At 36.7% G+C, this 25198-nt stretch overlaps 1 protein-coding gene across 1 annotated transcript in view; it reads right to left on the reverse strand.

The window, feature by feature from the left end:
• Positions 1-4243: 4243 nt before the first annotated feature.
• Positions 4244-25198, reverse strand: part of ST8SIA4 (ST8 alpha-N-acetyl-neuraminide alpha-2,8-sialyltransferase 4) — a 105629-nt gene continuing 84674 nt past the window's right edge. Inside the window, exon 5 of the mRNA XM_036848398.1 lies at positions 4244-8600. Within this exon, the coding sequence (XP_036704293.1) occupies positions 8318-8600 (283 nt within the window). The 3' untranslated portion in view covers positions 4244-8317. The remainder of the gene's footprint in view (positions 8601-25198) is intronic.

A 25198-nucleotide genomic window follows, 5' to 3' on the forward strand; every position in this document is an offset into this window, starting at 1 on the left:
CTTTACAAAGCATTGGAATTGATAAGCTCTCTAGAGGTGTGGTGATAGAAGAAGATAAGAAAAATCTTACTGAAACACGTTTTAGGTAAGGACATAAAAAAGGAGCTCACAGAGAAGAGAGAAGGCATGGTCATTGAATGAGAAGTAGTATTAGAAAGCTCCCATTCCACATCTTGGAAAGTTTGGGCATATGGATTTTCAAATTCTGGAATCATCACAAAATCAAACTTAAAAGTCATGGTAATTTGGAAACATGTATTGAAGTGACAGAAATAAATCACTTTAAAAAGTCATTACTTGGAAGCAAGCACAAGATGCTTTCTTTTATGTGCATTCCTTCAAGTTGGAAATACAAAGTAAATATTAAGACAGAGACATTTGGAAGTGGAGGGTTTTGTATAGTGGATAGTTTCAATAGGTCTGCGGTTACTTGGTCTTGGTAGTAAGTGCTTGGTTTAGGGTGAATTTCGGCTTTATTAAAACTTGTAATTCAACAATGATTCTGGGGAAGTATGGTCAGGAGCGGGGTGGAAATTGTGTAAATTCCATAAGCAGGGATTGTTGAATATTTCAGTTTTTTAGGATAATAGTTTCTCAAACCCTACTCATTAGATTATAAAAACAAAAAAAGAAACAACAACAAAAAAAACCCCACTGGGTCTTCTGTGTTAATGGAATATTGTTTGTCTTGATTTTACCACCTGACTACAAATCACCTTCAAAGTAGCCTGTGTTCTCTGCCTGGCCCCTTCTGTACTGACCAAACTCTCTGGGCACTCTAGGAATAGGACACTTGCCACCAAAGGATATGATTATTTATTTTCATGTTTGTCTCTTTCATCTAAAATTTGATAACCATTAGAAAAGGTATTCCTCATGTTTCATAGAATGCCTAATAGGTAGTATTACTTTGCAAATGTTGACTAAATGTAACCATTTTATAAGATAAATTATTTTTAGATTTTACATGCCATCAAGATTTGCACATACATATTAAAAGAGTTGATAAACTCACATAAGAAAACATGCCATCAGTGCCTATAGAATTAAATAAAATTACCCCATAAATGAATGCCCAGTATATTGATAAAGAGTAGGACTGTGAACCATGAATACAGATGATTATTCTAACAACTCACAAGAACACTAACAATTACAATGTCCGTAGAAAAGCAGAAAGTATTCGTACTTTTCTTTTACTAAGCCTATGTTTTACCTTTGAGAGCTCAGCAAATACAGTCTTAAAATAAAAGCCCGTATTTTAAAGAAGAAAAACCTTGACTTATTAGGAGAGCCTTCAGAAACATTTCTTCATATATGTACATGGTAAATATTACACATTGGAGCCTGCATCTACCCTGCTATTGTTCTCTACCTGAGAGACAAACGATCTATTTGAACACAATGACCGTCTGCCCAAATCACGGAGATGGACAAACGTAGAATCCAAAGCAGCACAACTCTGGTGGTAGTGATCTTTCCTGGAAAACATCTGCTAGCAGCTGAGTGTGTTTACATTTTGGCAGCACTGGCAGATGTGCTCATAGACAGCCCATCTGTGTGGTGATGGAGGCTGGAGCGAAGGAAGCTGGGTTGGACAGACAGCAGAGACACAGCTTACTATAATACACTGAGTTGTTCCAGAAAATGCAAATTAGCACCTCATAGCATGTTTTTTCCTTCCTGTGCTATTAATGTTTTAAAGCTAACTAATTTGTGTATTGCCCAGTATAAGCAATAAAGTTTAGGTTTGGGACTGCTCTTAGGAATGTAGTCATGGTATGATTACTATTTTAGAAAAGGGAGTAATTGTTACTGTAAAAATTAATGTAAAAAGTTTAGAGAATAAATATATGTTTAAAATATTTTCCTATTTGAAAATATTATTCAAAAAATATTTTGGCCTGTGGGAAAAGAAAACACTGAATAAAGTAAGCATCGACCTTTCTAACTGAAGCTTCTTATCTGTTCTCTTCTTTTGTGTTGTTTGCTGTATTCAGAAGTGTTATCCAAAATCTGTTCTGAAGAACATAATTTCATACTTAATGGAAGTTATATACAAAATTATCCATGACTTTTTAAACAATAGAAATTTCTCTCTTTATCTCAAGATTTCTCTGATCTTTTTCTATGTTAATGTATTTTCTGAATCTCCAAGGAAGAGACATACAGACTTGTCATCCACTGAGCACATTTTTGTGGAGCATGTCCTGGACCAGTGTTCTCTTGTGTTCACTTGAGAAATTCCACTTTGGCGACTGAGTCAGAAATCAGCAATCTGGAAGCAAAAATATTTTAAAAAGAGATATTTATGTTAGCATTAGATTCTTTCACATAATTTGTTGACTGAGATTCCAGAAATTAAGTACCTAAGTGACGGAAAGCTATCTTTTAAGAATGGATTGAGTAATACTTATAGTCTTCTATCTGAGATTATTTATCTATTTATTTGTTTTGCTTTCATGAACTCATGCATGATGAAGCCAGTATATAGGGGAAATCATTAAACTGCTCCTTAATTTGGAGATTAGGTTACTTCCATTCTCAGGAAAAGAAGGAAACTAGTAAAAAAATCAATATAAAATGGATGAACTTAGTCATCTGCAGAATTTCAACCTTAAGATATTTCTGTAAATATCATCTAATGCTAAATTGCTAATGGAGATGAAACACCCAGATTCAATTAAAATGTTTGTATAGAAATCTCATAATTAGACTCTAAAATCACTGCAGTATGATCAATTTTGTGATACATAAAGTCACATTCTAACATAACAGTAATCCAGCTTGCATGAAAAAAATACAGGAAGAGTTTGGAGCAAGAATTATCAGTGTTTATGCAGCACCATCCAGGAGACACTGCCCTGGAAGGCACAGTTCTTCTTGTTATTAGAGATAATCATTTGTTTTTCACTTATTAGACTGCCCCAAAGTCTATATTATATACCCTGCCTATAGACTTACCTCAACTTTTAATCTGTGCTCCATAAATAGTGACTTATTTGCAAACTAAGTTTCCCAGGAAACTTCTTGCCAGTTAAAAAGTATTGGCATCAAAATCTGATCATTAAGAAGGTGGACGCTGAAGTCAGACAGACCACTTGGATTCAAATCCCTGTTTTCTCACTTCTGAGCTTCGTGACCTTCAGCAAATCACATAATCTCACATCTATAAAAATGGGATATTACAGCTCTCATCTCACAGGCTCATGATGAGGTCTGATTTTATCCCAAGAATACATAGGGATTCCCCACTGTATATGGATTTTTGAAAGTAAAAGTTAATTATGCAAATACAAATAAGATTGATATTCATCAACCATTGTTAATGGTTCATTGTTGGTCTCTAGCAAATGTTTCAAAATTACAAAAGGTTAAAAGTGACCTCATGAAAACAAAGTTAATTTCTGGAGAAAATAGTGCAGTCTGAAAACATAGACTAGTCAGTTCTAGAAAGCCACGGAAGATTTTTTTTTTAATTAATTAATTTATTTATTTTCGGCTGCATTGGGTCTTTGTTGCTGTGCGTGGGCTTTCCCTAGTTGCGGCGAGCGGGGGCTACTCTTCGTTGAAGTGCATGGGCTTCTCATTGCCGTGGCTTCTCTTGTTGCAGAGCACGGGCTCTAGAGCACAGGCTCAGTAGTTGTGGCGTGCAGGCTCAGCTGCTCCACGGCATGTGGGATCTTTCCGGACCAGGGCTCGAACCCGTGTCCCCTGCACTGGCAGGCAGATTCTTAACCACTGCGCCACCAGGGAAGTCCCCACGCAAGATTTAAATATGCGGTTTTCAGAATCATCCCCTGGAAGGTGAACTGCAAAGAGCAGCAAGTGAGTGTAACAGCGGTCAACATCACAAGTCACAGGGCAGCCATAAGAACGTGCAGCGTGCAAGGAGCCACTGGCTTCTTCAGCCACGAAGCTGGAGTGACCCACTGACAACAGTCAGTGGGAATACAAATTGGACATAAATGACTGTAACTTGTGTAACACTCCATTCCCTCAGCCACAAACAGAAGGCACTACACAGAAAACTGTCAAGGATCTCCTGATGTGCATGGGCTTTTGATATTGCTCATATTGCCAGGTATGCACTTTAAATAAATGACTTGCCAAATTGCCAGTGGCTGGGGCTGAGGGGGAGGGAAAACAGAAGCGCTAGCTAAAGCTTGTTAAAGCTTTACACTACCTTATGTTGACATGTAAAGTGGAACAGAGGTGTTAGATATAAGAGATAAGAGAAGAATTGAAAAACAAATGGGGGTTTAATTTATTTTACAGTTTCACAAATGATAAAACAGTAACACCCAATTGCTGTACATAAACAAAAGGGAAACAGTGTTGAACAGAATGAACTTGACAGAATAACCCTCATCTTTCAATTCCACAAATGATGTAAGAAATACTCAGTAGCAATTATCCTGTGCAGCAATACTATCTCTGTAAACTCTTTTTTTTTTCCCCTGCTATATACATTTGAAACACTTGTGCTTTTGCCTACACAAAGAAACAGTATTTACTAAAAAGTGCTACTTAAATGGGGAGACACAGAGTCTGGAACCACAATCTGAAAACTGCAATTCGAATACATTGCCAGCTTGAAGACTTTTTTTTTAATTTTTTTTTTTTTTTTAAGATTTGGATACACTTATTGTAACTCTAGGTATGAACAGTGTAGAATTCAGTTATAAATAGATCCCTTTAAAGCAGGTTAGCAACTGAAGTTTCAAAAGAACTTCTTTATTCTAAAGTGGTCTTATCTCCAGAGTGCTTCACAGTGCAGGCCCCGAAGACATTAGCATAACACAAACCTAGCGTGTGTATATTACAGACTAAGTGTGTATACACACAGACACACATATATAACATTGTATATATGCATCACACATGTCTATTTGTACTATGTAGATATATCTATAACACATATATAATAAAATATCTATTTCTAGGTGGGCTTTATTTGGATTTTCTTCCATCAGATAGGAACAATAACCGTCTCTCGCTCAATCTGTCAAACGTTGGTATATTGATGTCTGATGGGGAAACAAACTTGCAGAGGTAACAACTAACTATACATAACTCTTCCTATACCCCTTCCACAATTATAGATACTCCAACAATAACCACATGAAAACAATTCTTTTATGGACCAAATACCACACTGTGTGCATTATGACTAACTGGCTCAATTAGAAATAAATTACTTTGTTCACCCTTTTCCTGTGTAGTAGCTTAATCACTAGTTGGTATGTACACTACCTATAGCATTATTTAAATAAATTGTTTCTGTAAGCATATATGTAGAAATTCCCATTAGCAACTGATATATATTTCATATGATATACAATACATAAAGACATTTGAATGCCCAGCACCTTCTTTCAGACAGAAAAACTTCCACAGTCATTTCATCAGTCTTGTGGGCTGAATCATTAGATTTGCCCAGAAAAGTCTGTTACTGATTTATTATTTTTATTCCAGCAACTTAATGTTAAGTATAGAACAGGCTGGGTAATAATGATGAAGATGTTTCCACGGCCTCTTCATGTCAACAGCACAGTAACAACCATGTTCTCTAAAGGACAGGAATATTTCACAATCAGCTGCCTGAGCATTGCCAGGTACAGGTGTAAATCGTGAAAAGGAAATAAAATATTAAAGAAGTGAACGTATGATAGTCTCAAAAGGAAAAAAAACCCCAGATATTTCAAGTATGTATTTATAATTTGATTTCATCATTATCCCTTTTGCCCCCTGATCGGTTAAATCTCAATTCTTTTTCTTATTCTTGCTCTTAGCCTTCAGTGATTTCCTTGCCCTATCCCCATAAGAAGGCCACAGTGGATCGCGAAGGGGAAGGGGAGATGGAAAGGTATACAACAGGGAATGAATTGGTCTTGTACAGTTTGTCTTCTTTGAACACTAAATGCCTTTAATTGAATTCATTCTTGAGTATTGAAAGTTCCCTGAGATGAACAAAAGTAGTCTCAGTCGATACTGAAGCCCTTTTTATATGCTGAGCATTTTCAGAACTGGGCAATGTATTTAGAGAACACAAAGCATAGGGTAACAAAGCAATGTGAAGCTAAAAAGGCACTACTCAATGCATCTATGAGATAAACAATGCACAGAACAGTGAATGTCTGGGATGCTTTTGCTGTGGCCTTAAAATTGTTTAAACACATTTGTTGAAAATGCAGTAAAAATGGCAAGGTACCTTGCTGCTGCTTTTTAAGACATACTTTTAATGAGTTCTGACATGTATTTTAGCTGTAAGAATTTACTTGTGACTTCAAAATTTTTATTGAATTCAAATTAAAGGCTACTCAAACAAATTGTCTGCAAATAGTCCAAATTAAGTAATTACCTACTTTTGATTCATTGGGTAAATCACTTTTCAACTTTACATTCAAAATATGTATCTAGTACTTTAAAAACTTCCAAGAGGTAAGAGGTTCAATGATAAAAGTACATCATAGTCTATCCATTTTTAGCTATGTGTCTTTATGGATTCTATTTTATGGATTCTATCTTGTTTTCTTAGAGACACATAAATTCTCAGGAAATATAATCTTCTGTATCTCAAGGTTCTATCATATTTTTAAAAAGAATACCACATATTATTAATATATTGAGAACTGTAGTACTGTGAATATTCTTTTTCTTGATAACATATATATATATATATATATATATATATATATATATACTTTATGCTATTAATTCTTTTTCAGACCGTCTTCCCTAAGAAACAAAACATACATATTCCTCATGCTATTTCTTCTTTTCTCAGACTGCCTTCCCTAAGAAACAAGAAGTAATCTATGTTGTTTCAGGTCAAGAGGAGAAATGGGAACGCAGTATTTCTGCTTTTTAAAGAAACAATTTACCATCATAATTACCTACCAGCATAGTAATTACCAGAAATTGGCCTATTGGTCAATTCTGTTATGTGTTAAAATGTTTAAAAATCTCTTTATAAATAATTTCATGTGTTTCTCTGAAAACACATTAATGTGATAATGTGAATAAATTTAACTATAGAAAAAATATTGGTCAATTTAATTAATCTGAAGTACAAAATACTGATGTACAGTTTCATTGTTAAACCTCTTAAAATTAATCATCTCCGTGACGAAAACAATACTCTATTAATCATATTATTTCAGCACTAAGAAAATTTAACAATAATCTAGAGAGCATGCCAATCTTTCCATTTGAATAACAAGGGGGATATCAAAGAAAAGTCACATTTTAGCCCTATCAAACATTTATTCTAATGGGCAAAATGCTTCCACAAAATCATTATGAAGTGTAAAAGCTGTGGAACCTTCCTTCAAATAAAAATAAAGTTTGAATTTGGAAAGTTTAAAATACCTAGAGACAACTTTCGCTTTAGTAGCATAATAATATATTAATATGTTATTTTCATGAAAGGAAAATGGTTTGTTGTGTAGACACATCAGTATAATCTTTGGTACCAAAAGAACATTTTTTTTCCTGCTAATTTTACCATCTCAAATGACAGAGTTTATCTTTCCTTTAGAATGGCTCAAAATTACTGAGTGATACAGTTTATCTGGTACCTTCTACACCGTTGGGAAAAAACCTGGAGGTTTAGAGTTGTGCAAAATAAAACTTTTTTTACAAAGTCATTGTGTGATAACACTTTAAAAATATAAGAACTTTAAAAATGATCACTTGAAGGTTATTTATCTCATTCATTTTTATCTCAGAAGGATTTTCGAAGCACCCCAATACCCAAACCAAAAGAGATTCCAGAAGGCAAACAAGAACAGAAACAAAAACATAAAGTTCATGATCAGACTCAGAATCCTGACTGAAGGCATTTACTTGAGTTGTTTAATCTTATGGATTTCACTGCTCAAACTGTTTCCATCTTGATTTCTGCTGACAGGACGGTTCAGTTTCCCCAAGGGCTGAGTTGTGTTCCTGGGTTCCTCTTCTCATGTGCTTGGCGTTGCAGTGGCAGCCCAACAGTGATGAACATTTTTGATTCATTAACTAATGACGAGTGCATTGTTGGATCTTGTAAACACTACTGATTATACATTCAAACTGTGTTCTTAGTGGAAGTGGCACTTACTAGGACCCTTGAAGTCAAAATACGTAATTTTCAGAGCACTTTGCAGGTATTTCATCAGTTGGTAGTGCATCTCTCATGAACGTCCTTTATCACCTTTCAGATAAGTGGTGGATGCTGAAACCCAGTCTTGTTTTGGATCCTGTTTTCAAATCTTAGGAAGCATCTTCAGAAAAGAAGTGCATATTCAGTCTCTTTGTATGTTTCAGATGTGCTTTATTGCTTTATGCACTTTCCTGTTGTCAGTTTCAGAGCTCCTCTATTATGTAGCACATTTAATGTTTTGAATTCTAATGGCATTCTATGAGGGCTTGCATTGGAAAAGTACCTGTATTTTAAGTCATCATAGTAATGATATTTGACAGCTTTTCCATTCAAATCCTTAGGGAATGGCCAGAATCCATACAGGTGAATTTCATCACAGAACCTTGTGGCTAGGGTATACATGAGCAGACCTGTGCTGGGTCTTTTGATGGGAACTTTGTTTGTCAGCCAGTAACTGGGGAAAAAAACATACACACAAGAGAAGAATTTAGAGAAACGTTCAACATACCCTATAGCAAGTACACTATGTATAATTAAAGTAAATGAAATTTGAAAAGTAACTGTATGAATGACATTCAAAAGATTGCTGAAGAAATAATATATTTCTTAAGAATTTAGAAAGTTGAATACATTTATTTTATTTTTCTTATCCTTTATTTTCTTGCTTATTTTGCGGTCATATGAATAGCCAAGGGACCCGGAATGTGAGTAAATATTACTGTGGAATATTGTATTCAAAAAGAACTAGAACAAAACATTTATATAACCTACAGAGTAGAATCTTCTCAGAAAGGGTTAAATATGACTGCAAAAGGCACAGTAATTGGGCAGTGATTAAGTAATTTTCCTAGAAAGAGAGGATTTGAAACTATGCCTATAGGTTTTCAAAATCTTTAATATTTCAATTAAAGATCCAAACAAATAAATGCTTTGCCTGTATTATACTAACTGATTTATTCAACCCCAATTTCTGTCACATTTTACTAAAGCTAATGAAGAATATTGCCTCAACCCACAGAACAACATAACACAAATAACAGATATTTGTAAATAGTTCACCACTTATGCCATTTAAAATTTTGTTAGATAGGCAAACATATTTCAATGCTGATAAGTATTTTATACTATTCATTAAAAAAGGCAATAAAATACTCCAAAATGTTTGATCCACCACTGTTGCCAAACTTTCTTCACCTGAAAAACATGCACACTCATAAGTTAATCATTACCTCTGGCAGGGAAGGAGGTCGCCAATACTTCTTGGCACATTCATTATCTTATGTGGAATCAGCTAAAAGTTAAGGAAGAACGTGGATTTTCTCTGACATTCAAAGTTGTACAGTTATAAATAAAGTTAATAAATTGTTTGGGTTTTTTATTTTTGTTTTTATTATCTCCTATTCAGGGAAATATATACCTGGTCATCCAAATATGAGGGGAAGATTGTTCAATTCTGGTCGTTGCTGTGCTTAAATACTTGTCTCAGATTTTACATAATATTATTTTCTTTTTCTTTAAAAAAATTAATTTATGAAGCTTTCCAGGCTGGATCAAATACATGTAGACTACTGAATATGAAAAAAAACTAATTTTGTTTTATTTCATTTGGTTAAAGAAATATTGGTTAAAGAAATATTCAAACCTCACTACAAACATCCAAAAAAGGGAAAATATACTTAACCATTATTATCCCTGTTTTTTTTCCCCTTCTTTTTCACCCTTCCTTTGAACCAGGTTTGACCTTTCACATTTTTAATTTTTCTTGTTGGGTGAAGGCCATGTGCTGAATGTTGTGAGCAATGTGAAATGCATTATGAGCCTTTTGTTATCATAAGTGTTTTGAGAAAGCGTATTCTCAGTAAGGAGGATTCATAAGGAATTGTTAGAGAAGAACATCTAAGAATTTTCTCATAACCCAAAGGTATGAGCAAAAGCCATAGCACGTATATTGTTAACATCTTGAAGAAATCACAGACATAGATTTCATGCAAGAATAGTAAAACCACAGTCTGAAGGCTTTGAAGAAACTTTGACACAGCCTGAGGCTCTCTCAGCTCTGAGAAAGCAGGTGTTCTTAACATGAAATGGTTATTATAGGAAAGTTTTGTGAGCATGATTTGTGTGTGGTTACAAATGCCAGCTGAGGCAGTTGGTTAGTTTAAAAAAGTGCATTTATTTATATACTTTTAAAGTGAGTGAAGCAAATTCATACTCAGTCAAAAAAAATGATTATTTCCATCAGGGAATGTCAATTATTGGAAATAGTTTGGTAGTATGAAGGTCATGCTGAATTATCTTATTTCTAAAGTGGGGAAAAAATAGCTAGGAGAATATAACGTAATGCTATATCATTTGTATGGTACTCCAAGGTCACATTATATGTAATTACAAGATCACATTATAAATAAGCTTTGTGATGTGTGGCTTATAACAGTTTGAAAAATTTCAAAGAAAAATAAACTACCCATTTGTCAGGATGTTTTTGGAGAAACAATGCAAAATAAATGGCTCTTATTGATTTCTAAAAAGAAATCAGAGGAAAATAGGCCTTAATAAATGGCATCAATATTTAACAGATAAATTGAAATAAAACCTTAAAGCAGGTCAAGAACTACCGTCATAAGTAGTAACATTCTGTGAAATTAAAAAAACATAAGGAGAGAGGAGCTTCAAGATGGTGGAAGAGTAAGACGTGGAGATCACCTTCCTCTCCACAAATACATCAGAAATACATCTACATGTGGAGCAACTCCTACAGAACACCTACTGAATGCTGGCAGAAGACCTCAGACTTCCCAAAAGGCAAGAAACTCCCCACGTACCTGGGTAGGGTAAAAGAAAAAAGAAAAAACAGAGACAAAAGAATAGGGACAGGACATGCACCAGAGGGAGGGAGCTGTGAAGGAGGAAAGGTTTCCACACACTAGGAAGGCCCTTCGCGGGCAGAGACTGCGGGTGGCGGAGGGGGGAAGCTTCGGAGCCACAGAGGAGAGCACAGCCACAGGGGTGCGGAGAGCAAAGCGGAGAGATTCCCGCACAGAGGATCGGTGCCGAGCAGCACTCACCAGCGCGAGAGGCTTGTCTGCTCACCCGCCGGGGCGGGCGGGGCTGGGAGCTGAGGCTCGGGCTTCGGTCGGATCGCAGGGAGAGGACTGGGGTTGGCGGCGTGAACACAGCCTGAAGGGGGCTAGTGCACCACAGCTAGGCGGGAGGGAGTCCAGGAAAAACTCTGGAATTGCCGAAGAGGCAAGAGACTTTTTCTTGCCTCTTTGTTTCCTGGTGCGCGAGGAGAGGGGATTAAGAGCACCGCTTAAAGGAGCCCCAGAGACGGGCGTGAGCCGCGGCTATCAGCACGGACCCCAGAGACGGGCATGAGACGCTCAGGCTGCTGCTGCCGCCACCAAGAAGCCTGTGTGCGAGCACAGGTCACTCTCCACACCTCCCCTCCCGGGAGCCTGTGCAGCCCGCCACTGCCAGCGTCCCGTGATCCAGGGACAACTTCCCCAGGAGAACACACGGTGTGCCTCAGGCTGGTGCAACGTCACGCTGGCCTCTGACGCCGCAGGCTCGCCCCGCATCCGTACCCTTCCCTCCCCGCCCCCACCCGCCTGAGTGAGCCAGAGCCCCCGAAGCAGCTGCTCCTTTAACCCCATCCTGTCTGAGCGAAAAACAGAAGCCCTCAAGCGACCAACATGCAGAGGCGGGTCCAAATCCAAAGCTGAAGCCCAGGAGCTGTGCGAACAAAGAAGAGAAAGGGAAATTTCTCCCAGCAGCCTCAGAAGCAGTGGATTAAAGCTCCACAAACAACTTGATGTACCTGCATCTGTGGAATACCTGAATAGACAACAAATCATCCCAAATTGAGGAGGTAGACTTTGGGAGCAAAGAATATATATATTTTTCTCTTTTTCTCTTTTTGTGAGTATGTGTATGCTTCTGTGTGTGATTTTGTCTTTATAGCTTTACTTTTACCATTTGTCCTAGGGTTCTGTCTGTCCGCTTTTTTGGGGTTTTTTTTAACTTTAAAAAATTTTTTTCTTAATAATTATTTTTTATTTTAATGACTTTATTTTATTTTATTTTACTTTATTTTATTTTATCTTCTTTCTTTCTTTCTTTGTATTTTTTCTCCCTTTTAATCTGAGCCGTGTGAATGAAAGGCTCTTGGTGCTCCAGCCAGGCATCAGGGCTATGCCTCTGAGGTGGGAGAGCTAAGTTCAGGACACTGGTCCACAAGAGACCTTCCAGCTCCATGTAATATCAAATGGTGAAAATCTCCCAGAGATCTCCATCTCAAGGCCAAGACCCAGCTTCACTCAACGACCAGCAAGCTACAGTGCTGGACACCCTATGCCAAACAACTAGCAAGACAGGAACACAACCCCATCCATTAGCAGAGAGGCTGCCTAAAATCATAATAAGGCCACAGACACCACAAAACACACCACCAGACATGGACCTGCCCACCAGAAAGACAAGATCCAGCCTCATCCACCAGAACACAGGCACTAGTCCCCTCCACCAGGAAGCCTACACAACCCACTGAACCAACCTTACCCACAGGGGACAGACACCAAAAACAATGGGAACTACGAATCTGCAGCCTGCGAAAAGGAGACCCCAAACACAGTAAGTTAAGTAAAATGAGAAGACAGAAAAACACATAGCAGATGAAGGAGCAAGGCAAAACCCCACCAGACCTAACAAATGAACAGGAAGTAGGCAGCCTACCTGAAAAAGAATTCAAAATAATTATAGTAAAGATGATCCAAAATCTTGGAAATAGAATAGAGAAAATACAAGAAACCTTTAACAAGACCTAGAGGAACTAAAGAGCAAACAAACAATGATGAACACCACCAAAAATGAAATTAAAAAGTCTCTAGAGGGAATCAATAGCAGGATAACTGAGGCAGAAGAACTGATAAGTGACCTGGAAGATAAAATAGTAGAAATAAGGACCACAGAGCAGAATAAAGAAAAAAGAAAGAAAAGAATTGAGGACAGTCTCAGAGACCACTGGGACAATATTAAATGCACCAACATTCGAATTATAGGGGTCCCAGAAGAAGAAGAGAAAAAGAAAGGGACTGAGAAAATATGTGAAGTGCTTATAGTTGAAAATTTCCCTAATATGGGAAAGGAAATAGTTAATCAAGTCCAGGAAGCACAGAGAGTAACATACAGGATAAATCCAAGGAGAAACACGCCAAGACACATACTAATCAAACTATCAAAAATTAAATGCAAAGAAAAAATATTAAAAGCAGCAAGGGAAAAACAACAAGTAACACACAAGGGAATCCCCATAAGGTTAACAGCTGATCTTTCAGCAGAAACTCTGCAAGCCAGAAGGGAGTGGCAGGACATATTTAAAGTGATGAAGGAGAAAAACCTACAACCAAAATTACTCTACCCAGCAAGGATCTCATTCAGATTTGATGGAGAAATTAAAACCTTTACAGACAAGCAAAAGCTAAGAAAATTCAGCACCACCAAACCAGCTTTACAACAAATGCTAAAGGAACTTCTTTAGGCAGGAAACACAAGAGAAGGAAAAAAACCTACAATAACAAACCCAAAACAATTAAGAAAATGGGCATAGGAATAAACATATCGATAATTACCGTAAATGTAAATGGATTAAATGCTCCAACCAAAAGACGTAGACTGGCCGAATGGATACAAAAACAAGACCCGTATATATGCTGTCTACAAGAAACCCACTTCAGACCTAGGGACACATACAGACTGAAAGTGAGGGAATGGAAAAACATATTCCATGCAAATGGAAATCAAAAGAAAGCTGGAGTAGCAATTCTTGTATCAGACAAAATAGACTTTAAAATAAAGACGATTACAGAGAAAAGAAGGACACTACATAATGATCAAGGGATCAATCCGAGAAGAAGATAAAACAATTGTAAATATTTATGCACCCAATATAGGAGCACCTCAATACATAAGGCAAATACTAACAGCCATAAAAGGGGAAATCGACAGTAACACAATCATAGTAGGGGACTTTAACACCCCACTTGCACCAATGGACAGATCATCCAAAATGAAAATAAATAAGGAAACACAAGCTTTAAATGATACATTAGACAAGATGGACTTAATTGATATTTATAGGACATTCCATCCAAAAACAACAGAATACACATTCTTCTCAAGTGCTCATGGAACATTCTCCAGGATAGATCATATCTTGGGGCACAAACCAAGCCTTGGTAAATTTAAGAAAATTGAAATCATAGCAAGTATCTTTTCTGAACACAATGCTATGAGACGAGATATCAATTACAGGAAAAAATCTGTAAAAAATACAAACACATGGAGGCTAAACAATACACTACTTAATAACCAAGAGATCACTAAAGAAATCAAAGAGGAAATCAAAAAATACCTAGAAGCAAATGACAATGAAAACATGATGACCCAAAACCTTTGGGATGCAGCAAAAGCAGTTCTAAGAGGGAAGTTTATAGCAATACAAGCCTATCTTAAGAAACAAGAAACATCTCAAATCAACAACCTAACCTTATACCTAAAGCAATTAGAGAAAGAAGAACAAAAAAACCCCAAAGTCAGCAGAAGGAAAGAAATCATAAAGATCAGATCAGAAATAAATGAAAAAGAAATGAAGGGAACGATAGCAAAGATCAATAAAACTAAAAGCTGGTTCTTTGAGAAGATAAACAAAACTGATAAACCATTAGCCAGACTCATCAAGAAAAAAAGGGAGAAGACTCACATCAATATAATTAGAAATGAAAAAGGAGAAGTAACAACTGACACTGCAGAAATACAAAGGATCATGAGAGATTACTACAGGCAACTCTATTCCAATAAAATGGACAACCTGGAAGAAATGGACAAATACTTAGAAATGCGCAACCTTCCGAGACTGAACCAGGAAGAAATAGAAAATATGAGCAATCCAATCACAAGCACTGAAATTGAAACTGTGATTAAAAATCTTCCAACAAACAAAAGCCCAGGACCAGATGGATTCACAGGCGAATTCTATCAAACATTTAGAGAAGAGCTAACACCTATCCTTCTCAAACTCTTCCAAAATATAGCAGAGGGAGGAACACTGTCAAACTCATTCTACGAGGCCACGATCACCCTGATACCAAAACCAGACAAAGGTGTCACAAAGAAAGAAAACTACAGGTCAATATCGCTGATGAACATAGATGCAAAAATCCTCAACAAAATACTAGCAAACAGAATCCAACAACACATTAAAAGGATCATACACCATGATCAAGTGGGGTTTATCCCAGGAATGCAAGGATTCTTCAATATACGCAAATCAATCAATGTGATACACCATATTAACAAATTGAAGGAGAAAAACCATATGATCATCTCAATAGATGCAGAAAAGCTTTCGACAAAATTCAACACCCATTTGTGATAAAAACCCTCCAGAAAGTAGGCATAGAGGGAACTTTCCTCAACATAATAAAGGCCATATATGACAAATCCACAGCCAACATCGTCCTCAATGGTGAAAAACTGAAACCATTTCCACTAAGATCCGGAACAAGACAATGTTGCCCCCTCTCACCACTATTATTCAACATAGTTTTGGAAGTTTTAGCCACAGTAATCAGAGAAGAAAAAGAAATAAAAGGAATTCAAATTGGAAAAGAAAAAGTAAAGCTATCACTGTTTGAAGATGACATGATACTATACATAGAGAATCCTAAAACTGCCACCAGAAAACTACTAGAGCTAATCAATGAATTTGGTAAAGTAGCAGGATACAAAATTAATGCACAGAAATCTCTTGCATTCCTATACACTAATGATGAAAAATCTGAAAGTGAAATTAAGAAAACACTCTCATTTACCATTGCAACGAAAAGAATAAAATATCTAGGAATAAACCTACCTAAGGAGACAAAAGACCTCTATGCAGAAAATTATAAGACACTGATGAAAGAAATTAAAGATGATACAAATAGATGGAGAGATATACCATGTTCTTGGATTGGAAGAATCAACATTGTGAAAATGACTGTACTACCCAAAGCAATCTACAGATTCAATGCAATCCTTATCAAACTACCACTGGCATTTTTCACAGAAATAGAACAAAAAATTTCACAATTTGTATGGAAACACAAAAGACCCCGAATAGCCAAAGCAATCTTGAGAAAGAAAAATGGAGCTGTAGGAATCAGGCTCCCTGACTTCAGACTATATTACAAAGCTACAGTAATCAAGACAGTATGGTACTGGCACAAAAACAAATATAGATCAATGGAACAGGATAGAAAGCCCAGAGATAAACCCACTCACATATGGTCACCTTATCTTTGATAAAGGAGACAAGAATATACAGTGGAGAAAAGACAGCCTCTTCAATAAGTGGTGCTGGGAAAACTGGACAGGTACATGTAAAAGTATGAAATTAGAACACTCCCTAACACCATACACAAAAATAAACTCAAAATGGATTAAAGACCTAAATGTAAGGCCAGACACTATAAAACTCTTAGAGGAAAACATAGGCAGAACACTCTATGACATAAATCACAGCAAGATCCTTTTTGACCCACCTCCTAGAGAAATGGAAATAAAACCAAAAATAAACAAATGGGACCTAATGAAACTTAAAAGCTTTTGCACAGCAAAGGAAATCATAAACAAGACGAAAAGACAACCCTCAGAATGGGAGAGAATCTTTGCAAATGAAGCAACTGACAAAGGATTAATCTCCAAAATTTACAAGCAGCTCATGCAGCTCGATATCAAAAATATAAACAACCCAATCCAAAAATGGGCAGAAAACCTAAATAGACATTTCTCCAAAGAAGATATACAGATTGCCAACAAACACATGAAAGGATGCTGAACATCATTAATCACTGGAGAAATGCAAATCAAAACTACAATGAGATATCATCTCACACCGGTCAGAATGGCCATCATCAAAAAATCTGGAAACAATAAATGCTGGAGAGGGTGTGGAGAAAAGGGAACTCTCTTGCACTGTTGGTGGGAATGTAAATTGATATAGCCACTATGGAGAACAGTATGGAGGTTCCTTAGAAAACTAAAAATAGAACTACCATACGACCCAGCAATCCCATTACTGGGCATATACCCTGAGAAAACCATAATTCAAAAAGAGTCATGTACCAAAATGTTCATTGCAGCTGTATTTACAATAGCCAGGACATGGAAGCAACCTAAGTGTCCATCAACAGATGAATGGATAAAGAAGATGTGCCACATATATACAATGGAATATTACTCAGCCATAAAAAGAAACGAAATTGAGTTATTTGTAGTGAGGTGGATGGACCTAGAGTCTGTCATACAGAGTGAAGTAAGTCAGAAAGAGAAAAACAAATACCGTATGCTAACACATATATATGGAATCTAAGAAAAAAAAAAAGTTCATGAAGAATGTAGGGGTAAGATGGGAATAAAGACACAGACCTACTAGAGAATGGACTTGAGGATATGGGGAGGGGGAAGGGTAAGCTGTGACAAAGTGAGAGAGTGGCATGGACATATATACACTACCAAACGTAAAATAGATAGCTAGTGGGAAGCAGCCGCATAGCACAGGGAGATCAGCTCGGTGCTTTGTTACCACCTAGAGGGGTGTGATAGGGAGGGTGTGAGGGAGGGAGATGCAAGAGGGAAGACATATGGGAACATATGTATAACTGATTCACTTTGTTATAAAGCAGAAACTAACACACCACTATAAAGCAATTATACTCCAATAAAGATGTTAAAAAAAACCAAAAAAAAATCCAAAACAAAACCAAAAAAACCCATAAGGAGCTAATCCAAATGCCATCAGTAAGACTTTACTATGTGCTTATATAACTTTAATGTCATGCTTGAAATTGTTTAGGGCAACCTAAATTATCAAGATACAGTATTTCCCTAGGAACACAGTACAATTTTAAAGTATCTGAGAGTGTCCACTTATATACAAGCTGACATTTAAATACTATAAATTTCTTGTGAAGAGTTCATCAAAAATAGACTATTAAATTTTTAACCCTAATTAGGAAAAAAAGATGGAAAACAATGCATTGATAAAATAATGAACTATTCATACTCTAATTCAGTACAAGCTGTTCTAATTTTTATTTCAAGTTCATATCTGTTACAGTTTAAAATTTAGCAATGTTTTCAATTTAGCAAATAATATAGTTTCCATTGTATGTATTTCTTTTTATAGAAATCGATGTTTTAAAATTATAAAATCCATGCAGGCTCCCTGTAGAAGATTTGAAGCAAAGGAAATGAATGAGGAAGAAAACTATTACCTAAAATGCAACCACATAGAGATAATTACTGCCACAATGTGCTGCATCCTTTTGTTTTCCTAGCTGTCTTGGATCTTAATATATATTACAATCATTCATAGATATACATAGAATATTTTTCATCAGCTAGGCTCAGTTTTACTTCAGTTATTATTAATTCCCTCTCTCCCTCCCTTCCTTTCTGCTTTAATACTCTAATAGTCTGTCTTGTTGTATGAAGCAAACTCACCCTGTATTTGCTATATAACTTTTTGAACATTTCTAACTTTTTATAGATGCAATACTCTCCCTAGGTCTGTCTCACTGCTTCCCAACAAGGTGTCTTATCTACTCTTCCTCCAGCACATCAGTCCCATTTCTTGTTTCAAACAAACTCAACTTGGAATGCCTTTACTCACCAAATTGGTGAGCTATAGAAGGCCATATAGATGGTCACAAGATGTGGGTGTGAATCTGTAATATAATGCTCATGAGTCATTGGGAAAACTACTTCACTTCCTTGGAACTTGGTTAATAATATTTAACATACAAGATTGTTATGATAAAGTAAAAGAGACTGTAAGTATGTAAGAACATAGCATAAAGCTTGACACATAGTAACAGTAGTTGAACTTCAACATACCCCACACAACCCATTCTTCAATCCCACTCACACATCCTACTTTTCTCCTGGCACCATCTATAACTACATATTGGTTGGACAATTGTGGTCATGTCATTTCACCTCAGTGGTCTGCTTCCTTAGGTGAGAAACAGAACCATCTGACTGTATGGCTTTGGGGCTTCCTCCATCTATAAGATTCTATTGCTGTTTCAAATCTTCTCTCCACGAAACTGCACGCTTCCTGAAGCTCTGTGAAACTCTCTTGCTACTGCTCTGTTTCCTCCTCCCCATTCTGTTCCCTTTACCTTCTTTTAGTTTTTAATATACTGCAAAGCAAAGGTACTTGGTGACAAATTGATATTATAATGGGTAATCACAGGCAGGCATACAAAATGGAGTTAGGAGGCCATTGAGGATCTGGTCTCAGACACGTCTCTGCACCACTGAAAACCTGAACTGTCTTTGAACTGTACCAGGCCCAAGCACACCACCAGCCGTATTCAGAACAACACCTGCATCACTGATGAACATAGATGCAAAAATCCTCAACAAAATACTAGCAAACAGAATCCAACAGCACATTAAAAGGATTATACACCATGATCAAGTGGGGTTTATTCCAGGAATGCAAGGATTCTTCAATATACGCAAATCAATCAACGTGATACATCATATTAACAAATTGAAGGAGAAAAATAACATGATCATCTCAATAGATGCAGAGAAAGCTTTCGACAAAATTCAACACCCATTTATGATAAAAGCCCTGCAGAAAGTAGGCATAGAGGGAACTTTCCTCAACATAATAAAGGCCATATATGACAAACCCACAGCCAACATTGTCCTCAATGGTGAAAAACTGAAACCATTTCCACTAAGATCAGGAACAAGACAAGGTTGCCCACTCTCACCACTATTATTCAACATAGTTTTGGAAGTGTTAGCCACAGCAATCAGAGAAGAAAAAGAAATAAAAGGAATTCAAATTGGAAAAGAAGAAGTAAAGCTGTCACTGTTTGCAGATGACATGATACTATACATAGAGAATCCTAAAACTGCCACCAGAAAACTCCTAGAGCTAATCAATGAATTTGGTAAAGTAGCAGGATACAAAATTAATGCACAGAAATCTCTTGCATTCCTATACACTAATGATGAAAAATCTGAAAGTGAAATTAAGAAAACACCACCGTTTACCACTGCAACAAAAAGAATAAAATATCTAGGAATAAACCTACCTAAGGAGACAAAAGACCTCTATGCAGAAAATTATAAGACACTGATGAAAGAAATTAAAGATGATACAAATAGATGGAGAGATATACCATGTTCTTGGATTGGAAGAATCAACATTGTGAAAATGACTCTACTACCCAAAGCAATCTACAGATTCAATGCAATCCCTATCAAACTACCACAGGCATTTTTCAAAGAACTAGAACAAAAAATTTCACAATTTGTATGGAGACACAAAAGACCCCGAATAGCCAAAGCAATCTTGAGAACGAAAAATGGAGCTGGAGGAATCAGGCTCCCTGACTTCAGACTATATTACAAAGCTACAGTAATCAAGACAGTTTGGTACTGGCACAAAAGCAGAAATATAGATCAATGGAACAGGATAGAAAGCCCAGAGATAAACCCACGCACATATGGTCACCTTATTTTTGATAAAGGAGGCAAGCATATACAGTGGAGAAAAGACAGTCTCTTCAATAAGTGGTGCTGGGAAAATTGGACAGGTACAAGTAAAAGTATGAAATTAGAACACTCCCTGACACCATACACAAAAATAAACTCAAAATGGATTAAAGACCTAAGTGTAAAGCCAGACACTATCAAACTCTTAGAGGAAAACATAGGAAGAACACTCTGTGACATAAATCGCAGCAAGATCCTTTTTGACCCAGTTCCTAGAGAAATGGAAATAAAAACACAAATAAACAAATGGGACCTAATGAAACTTAAAAGCTTTTGCACAGCAAAGGAAACCATAAACAAGACCAAAAGACAACCCTCAGAATGGGAGAAAATATTTGCAAATGAAGCAACTGACAAAGGATTAATCTCCAAGATTTACAAGCAGCTCATGCAGCTCAATAACAAAAAAACAAACAACCCAATCCAAAAATGGGCAGAAGACCTAAATAGACATTTCTCCAAAGAAGATATACGGATGGCCAACAGACACATGAAAGAATGCTCAACATCCTTAATCATTAGAGAAATGCAAATCAGAACTACAATGAGGTATCATCTCACAACGGTCAGAATGGCCATCATCAAAAAATCTAGAAACAATAAATGCTGGAGAGGGTGTGGAGAAAAGGGAACACTCTTGAACTGTTGGTGGGAATGTAAATTGTTACAGCCACTATGGAGAACAGTATGGAGGTTCCTTAAAAAACTAAAAATAGAACTACCATACAACCCAGCAATCCCACTACTGGGCATATACCCTGAGAAAACCATAATTCAAAAAGAGTCATGTACCAAAATGTTCATTGCAGCTGTATTTACAATAGCCAGGACATGGAAGCAACCAAAGTGTCCATCAACAGATGAATGGATAAAGAAGATGTGGCACATATATACAATGGAATATTACTCAGCCATAAAAAGAAATGAAATGGAGGTATTTGTAATGAGGTAGATGGAGTTAGAGTCTGTCATACAGAGTGAAGTAACTCAGGAAGAGAAAAACAAATACAGTATGCTAACACATATATATGGAATCTAAGGAAAAAAAAAAAAAAAGGTCATGAAGAACCTAGTGGCAAGATGGGAATAAAGACACAGACCTACTAAAGAATGGACTTGAGGATATGGGGAGGGGGAGGGGTGAGATGTGACAGGGTGAGAGAGTGTCATGGACATATATACACTACCAAGTGTAAAATAGATAGCTAGTGGGAAGCAGCCGCATAGCACAGGGAGATCAGCTCGGTGCTTTGTGACCACCTAGAGGGGTGGGATGGGGAGGGTGGGAGGAAGGGAGATGCAAGAGGGAAGAGATATGGGAACATATGTATATGTATAACTGATTCACTTTTTTTTAAAGCAGAAACTAACACACCATTGTAAAGCAATTATATTTCAATAAAGTTGTTAAAAAAAAAAAAAAGGAACAACACCTGTCAGCTGCAGCCTTACGGTCTCAAGGTCTCTCCCTGTAACTATGCAACCATTTCGGATTCTAACCAATCTCTTTACTTAACACATACCCTTATTTCTTCCCAGCTCCAATTATAATTACTGATAAACAACTCATGTAACTAACTGCAACCTTGCGTTTTTTGCCTTTATAAGCCTCCCCTATTGTATAGTCTTGTGGAACACAATTCAAGTGCTTCTTGAATATATGTCTCCTGGGCCACAATCCTAACAAACCCCAAATAAACACCTTTTTATTTCAAACAGGTCTCCATTTCTAAAATTTTGCTTAACATACTTAATAGATGCTTTTTAATTTTAAAGCCTGCAATATGTTCAATTTTATCTCATAATAAATTAAATAATCACCTTATGAGCCAAAAATAAATGATTATTTCAAGAAACCCATGTTTTAGAAATAAAAGCAAAAAATGTTATATTCAAAAGTAGTAATTAATACACTGATGACAGCTCACACTCAACACATTGGCACACAAGGAATATTAATTTGTATTTATGTTGAAACAGAAGAGCCAAAACATTTAGAAGTAATATAATATTTTTTCCTCTTAAAACATTATTATTCTTCTTAAAATCAGCCATGAAAATGTCTAGAAGAATTTGAATACAGAGTATGAAATCCCACTGTGCCAAGAGTTTTAATTTAGTATTTATACTATATGCAAAGTTTCCATTCATGAGTCCAGAAATTCTTTTCTCTGGGATGGGAGATGGAGCACACAGCATGTTGTGCCTGTGCATTCTTACTTCCGAAGGAGTCTTCTCTATTTTTCCTCCCATATTTATCTTCCCACAACCGAGCTTTGTGCTTGGCTCCAGAGGAAGAGTCTGTTAAAGGTAAATAACATGGCTTCTGTTTGTAAAATAGCTACAGAAATTTGAGATATTATAAAAGAATTAGCTTTCTATAATACATCTTTGCAGAAGATGTTTGCATCTTCCCAATTCTACACTCCACCCCTCAAAACTAATTCTTTTATAATATCTGAATATTATATATGAGTATTATATTCTGGGATTCTGTCTTCCACATTTGTCAATATGTTGGTTCACTGATAGGAAGAGAATGTGTGTACAGGTTATAAAATGTAAAACTTAAAGGCAATCATCCCTGGCATATTGAAATGGAATATCTCTGCTGTTTTATTTTCAACTGTTCAAATCGTCCTTTCATTGTATTCCCAGTCTGCGGTATACTACATAACATGAATTCATTTTTAAAAGTGCATAAAACTTACTTTTTAAAAAAAACTGTTGTGGTAACATTCATGGTACCTTTTAAGATTATGAGATGGCTTATCTTGTCACAAAACTAGGGTTGGTGATAATTTCTTTAAAAAAAAAAAAAAAGGAACTTCCAGCACTGTATTCACTGAGAATAATTCAGTCCACCATGAGTTATTCTTCTGTTATTCCAGAGAAGCAAAAAGTGATAGATCTTACATCCAATTCTTGTGTGAGGAAACAAAAGGACAGAGTAGCATATTTAATGTGATTTGGCAAGCTAGGAGTAAACCCAGGAGTAAAAACATAAGCAAGGGCTTCCCTGGTGGCGCAGTGGTTGGGAGTCTGCCTGCTGATGCGGGGGACACGGGTTCGGGCCCTGGTCTGGGGGGATCCCACGTGCCGCGGAGCGGCTGGGCCCGTGGGCCACAGCTGCTGAGCCTGCGCGTCTGGGGCCTGTGCCCCGCAGGGGGAGGGGCCGCGATAGTGAGGGGCCCGCGCACTGCGATGAAGAGCGGTCCCCGCACCGCGATGAAGAGTGGCCCCCGCTTGCCGTAACTGGAGAAAGCCCTCGCGCGAACCGAGGACCCAACACAGCCAAAAATAAATGGATAAATAAATAAAGTAGCTATAAAATAAAATAAATGCTTATAAAAAAAAAAAAAAAAAAAAAAAAAAAACATAAGCAATTTATTAAATGGTAGTATTAAGAACTCTACGTATGTAGTTTTTTCCATTTAATCCTCACCACAAACCTCTGAATAGATGTTATTTCACAGATGAGGACACCAAGGCCTGGGGAGGTTAAATAAACAGATTAAGGTCATGGAATTTGTAGATGATGCGACCAGGATTTAAGCCCACATCTATCTGGTTATGATGATTTCAGTTTTAACTAAAAAAGAGTTGGATTCCTTAGCTTCTACAGAGCATTCAGCTTGGAAGAGAAAGTCCTCAGGACTATTTGCAACACAGAGTTCACATGGGGAAAAATAAACATCTGTATGGTGTTTGGTGACTAACAGTCTAGTGTCAATAATGATGTGTTTTATGCACAGAGCTTTCTCGGTTTTCTTTGTTTTTTTCAAAGGTAAATAAGAGCTGACCAGTATAAAGGACCCACTTTTCCCATGAACACTCTCAAAAGTGTTTGAAGTCAGAAGATGATTTTGTAGTTTCAACATGTAACTTACTTAACCACATTGCAAATGCCAAAGGCAGTGACACTGAATCAAAGGGTAGGGATTTCCATGCAGATTTGAATAAGGCTTCTTAAAGTATTTTGAAGTGTCATTAAAATGAAAGCAGGAATTTGTAACCTCAAAAGGTCAAATCTATCAATATTTTTTTCTGTGTGTCCTTTATATGCAGAGCTCTGTATGAAGTAGGTGACAAAAAGAAGACAGAAAATTCTTTCTGCTGAAGCCCTTCGTAGTCTACATACAGAAGATGTTTTATGCACCTTCATAAGTCTAATTTATCAGAGGCATAGAGGACTCACGGCATGGGAAAAGGAATAGAGATACTACTTTAGGCCTAAAAATCTCTACATTCTATTTGGTACCTATTTATGTTACTTGATGTCTACTATAGGAATCAGGCTTTGACCTTAACTCTGAATTCATCCTGCTTTTTATCTGACCAGGTACATGGTCAGGTTGAGGGTAGATTTAGTGTTAAGAAACTCTAGATCTACTTACAGTATATTGGTTTTGCCAAGTCTCATATTTTATTAGT

The sequence above is a fragment of the Balaenoptera musculus genome, chromosome 3 (genome assembly GCF_009873245.2).
Source record: "Balaenoptera musculus isolate JJ_BM4_2016_0621 chromosome 3, mBalMus1.pri.v3, whole genome shotgun sequence".
In the NCBI taxonomy this organism is placed as follows: Eukaryota; Metazoa; Chordata; class Mammalia; order Artiodactyla; family Balaenopteridae; genus Balaenoptera; species Balaenoptera musculus.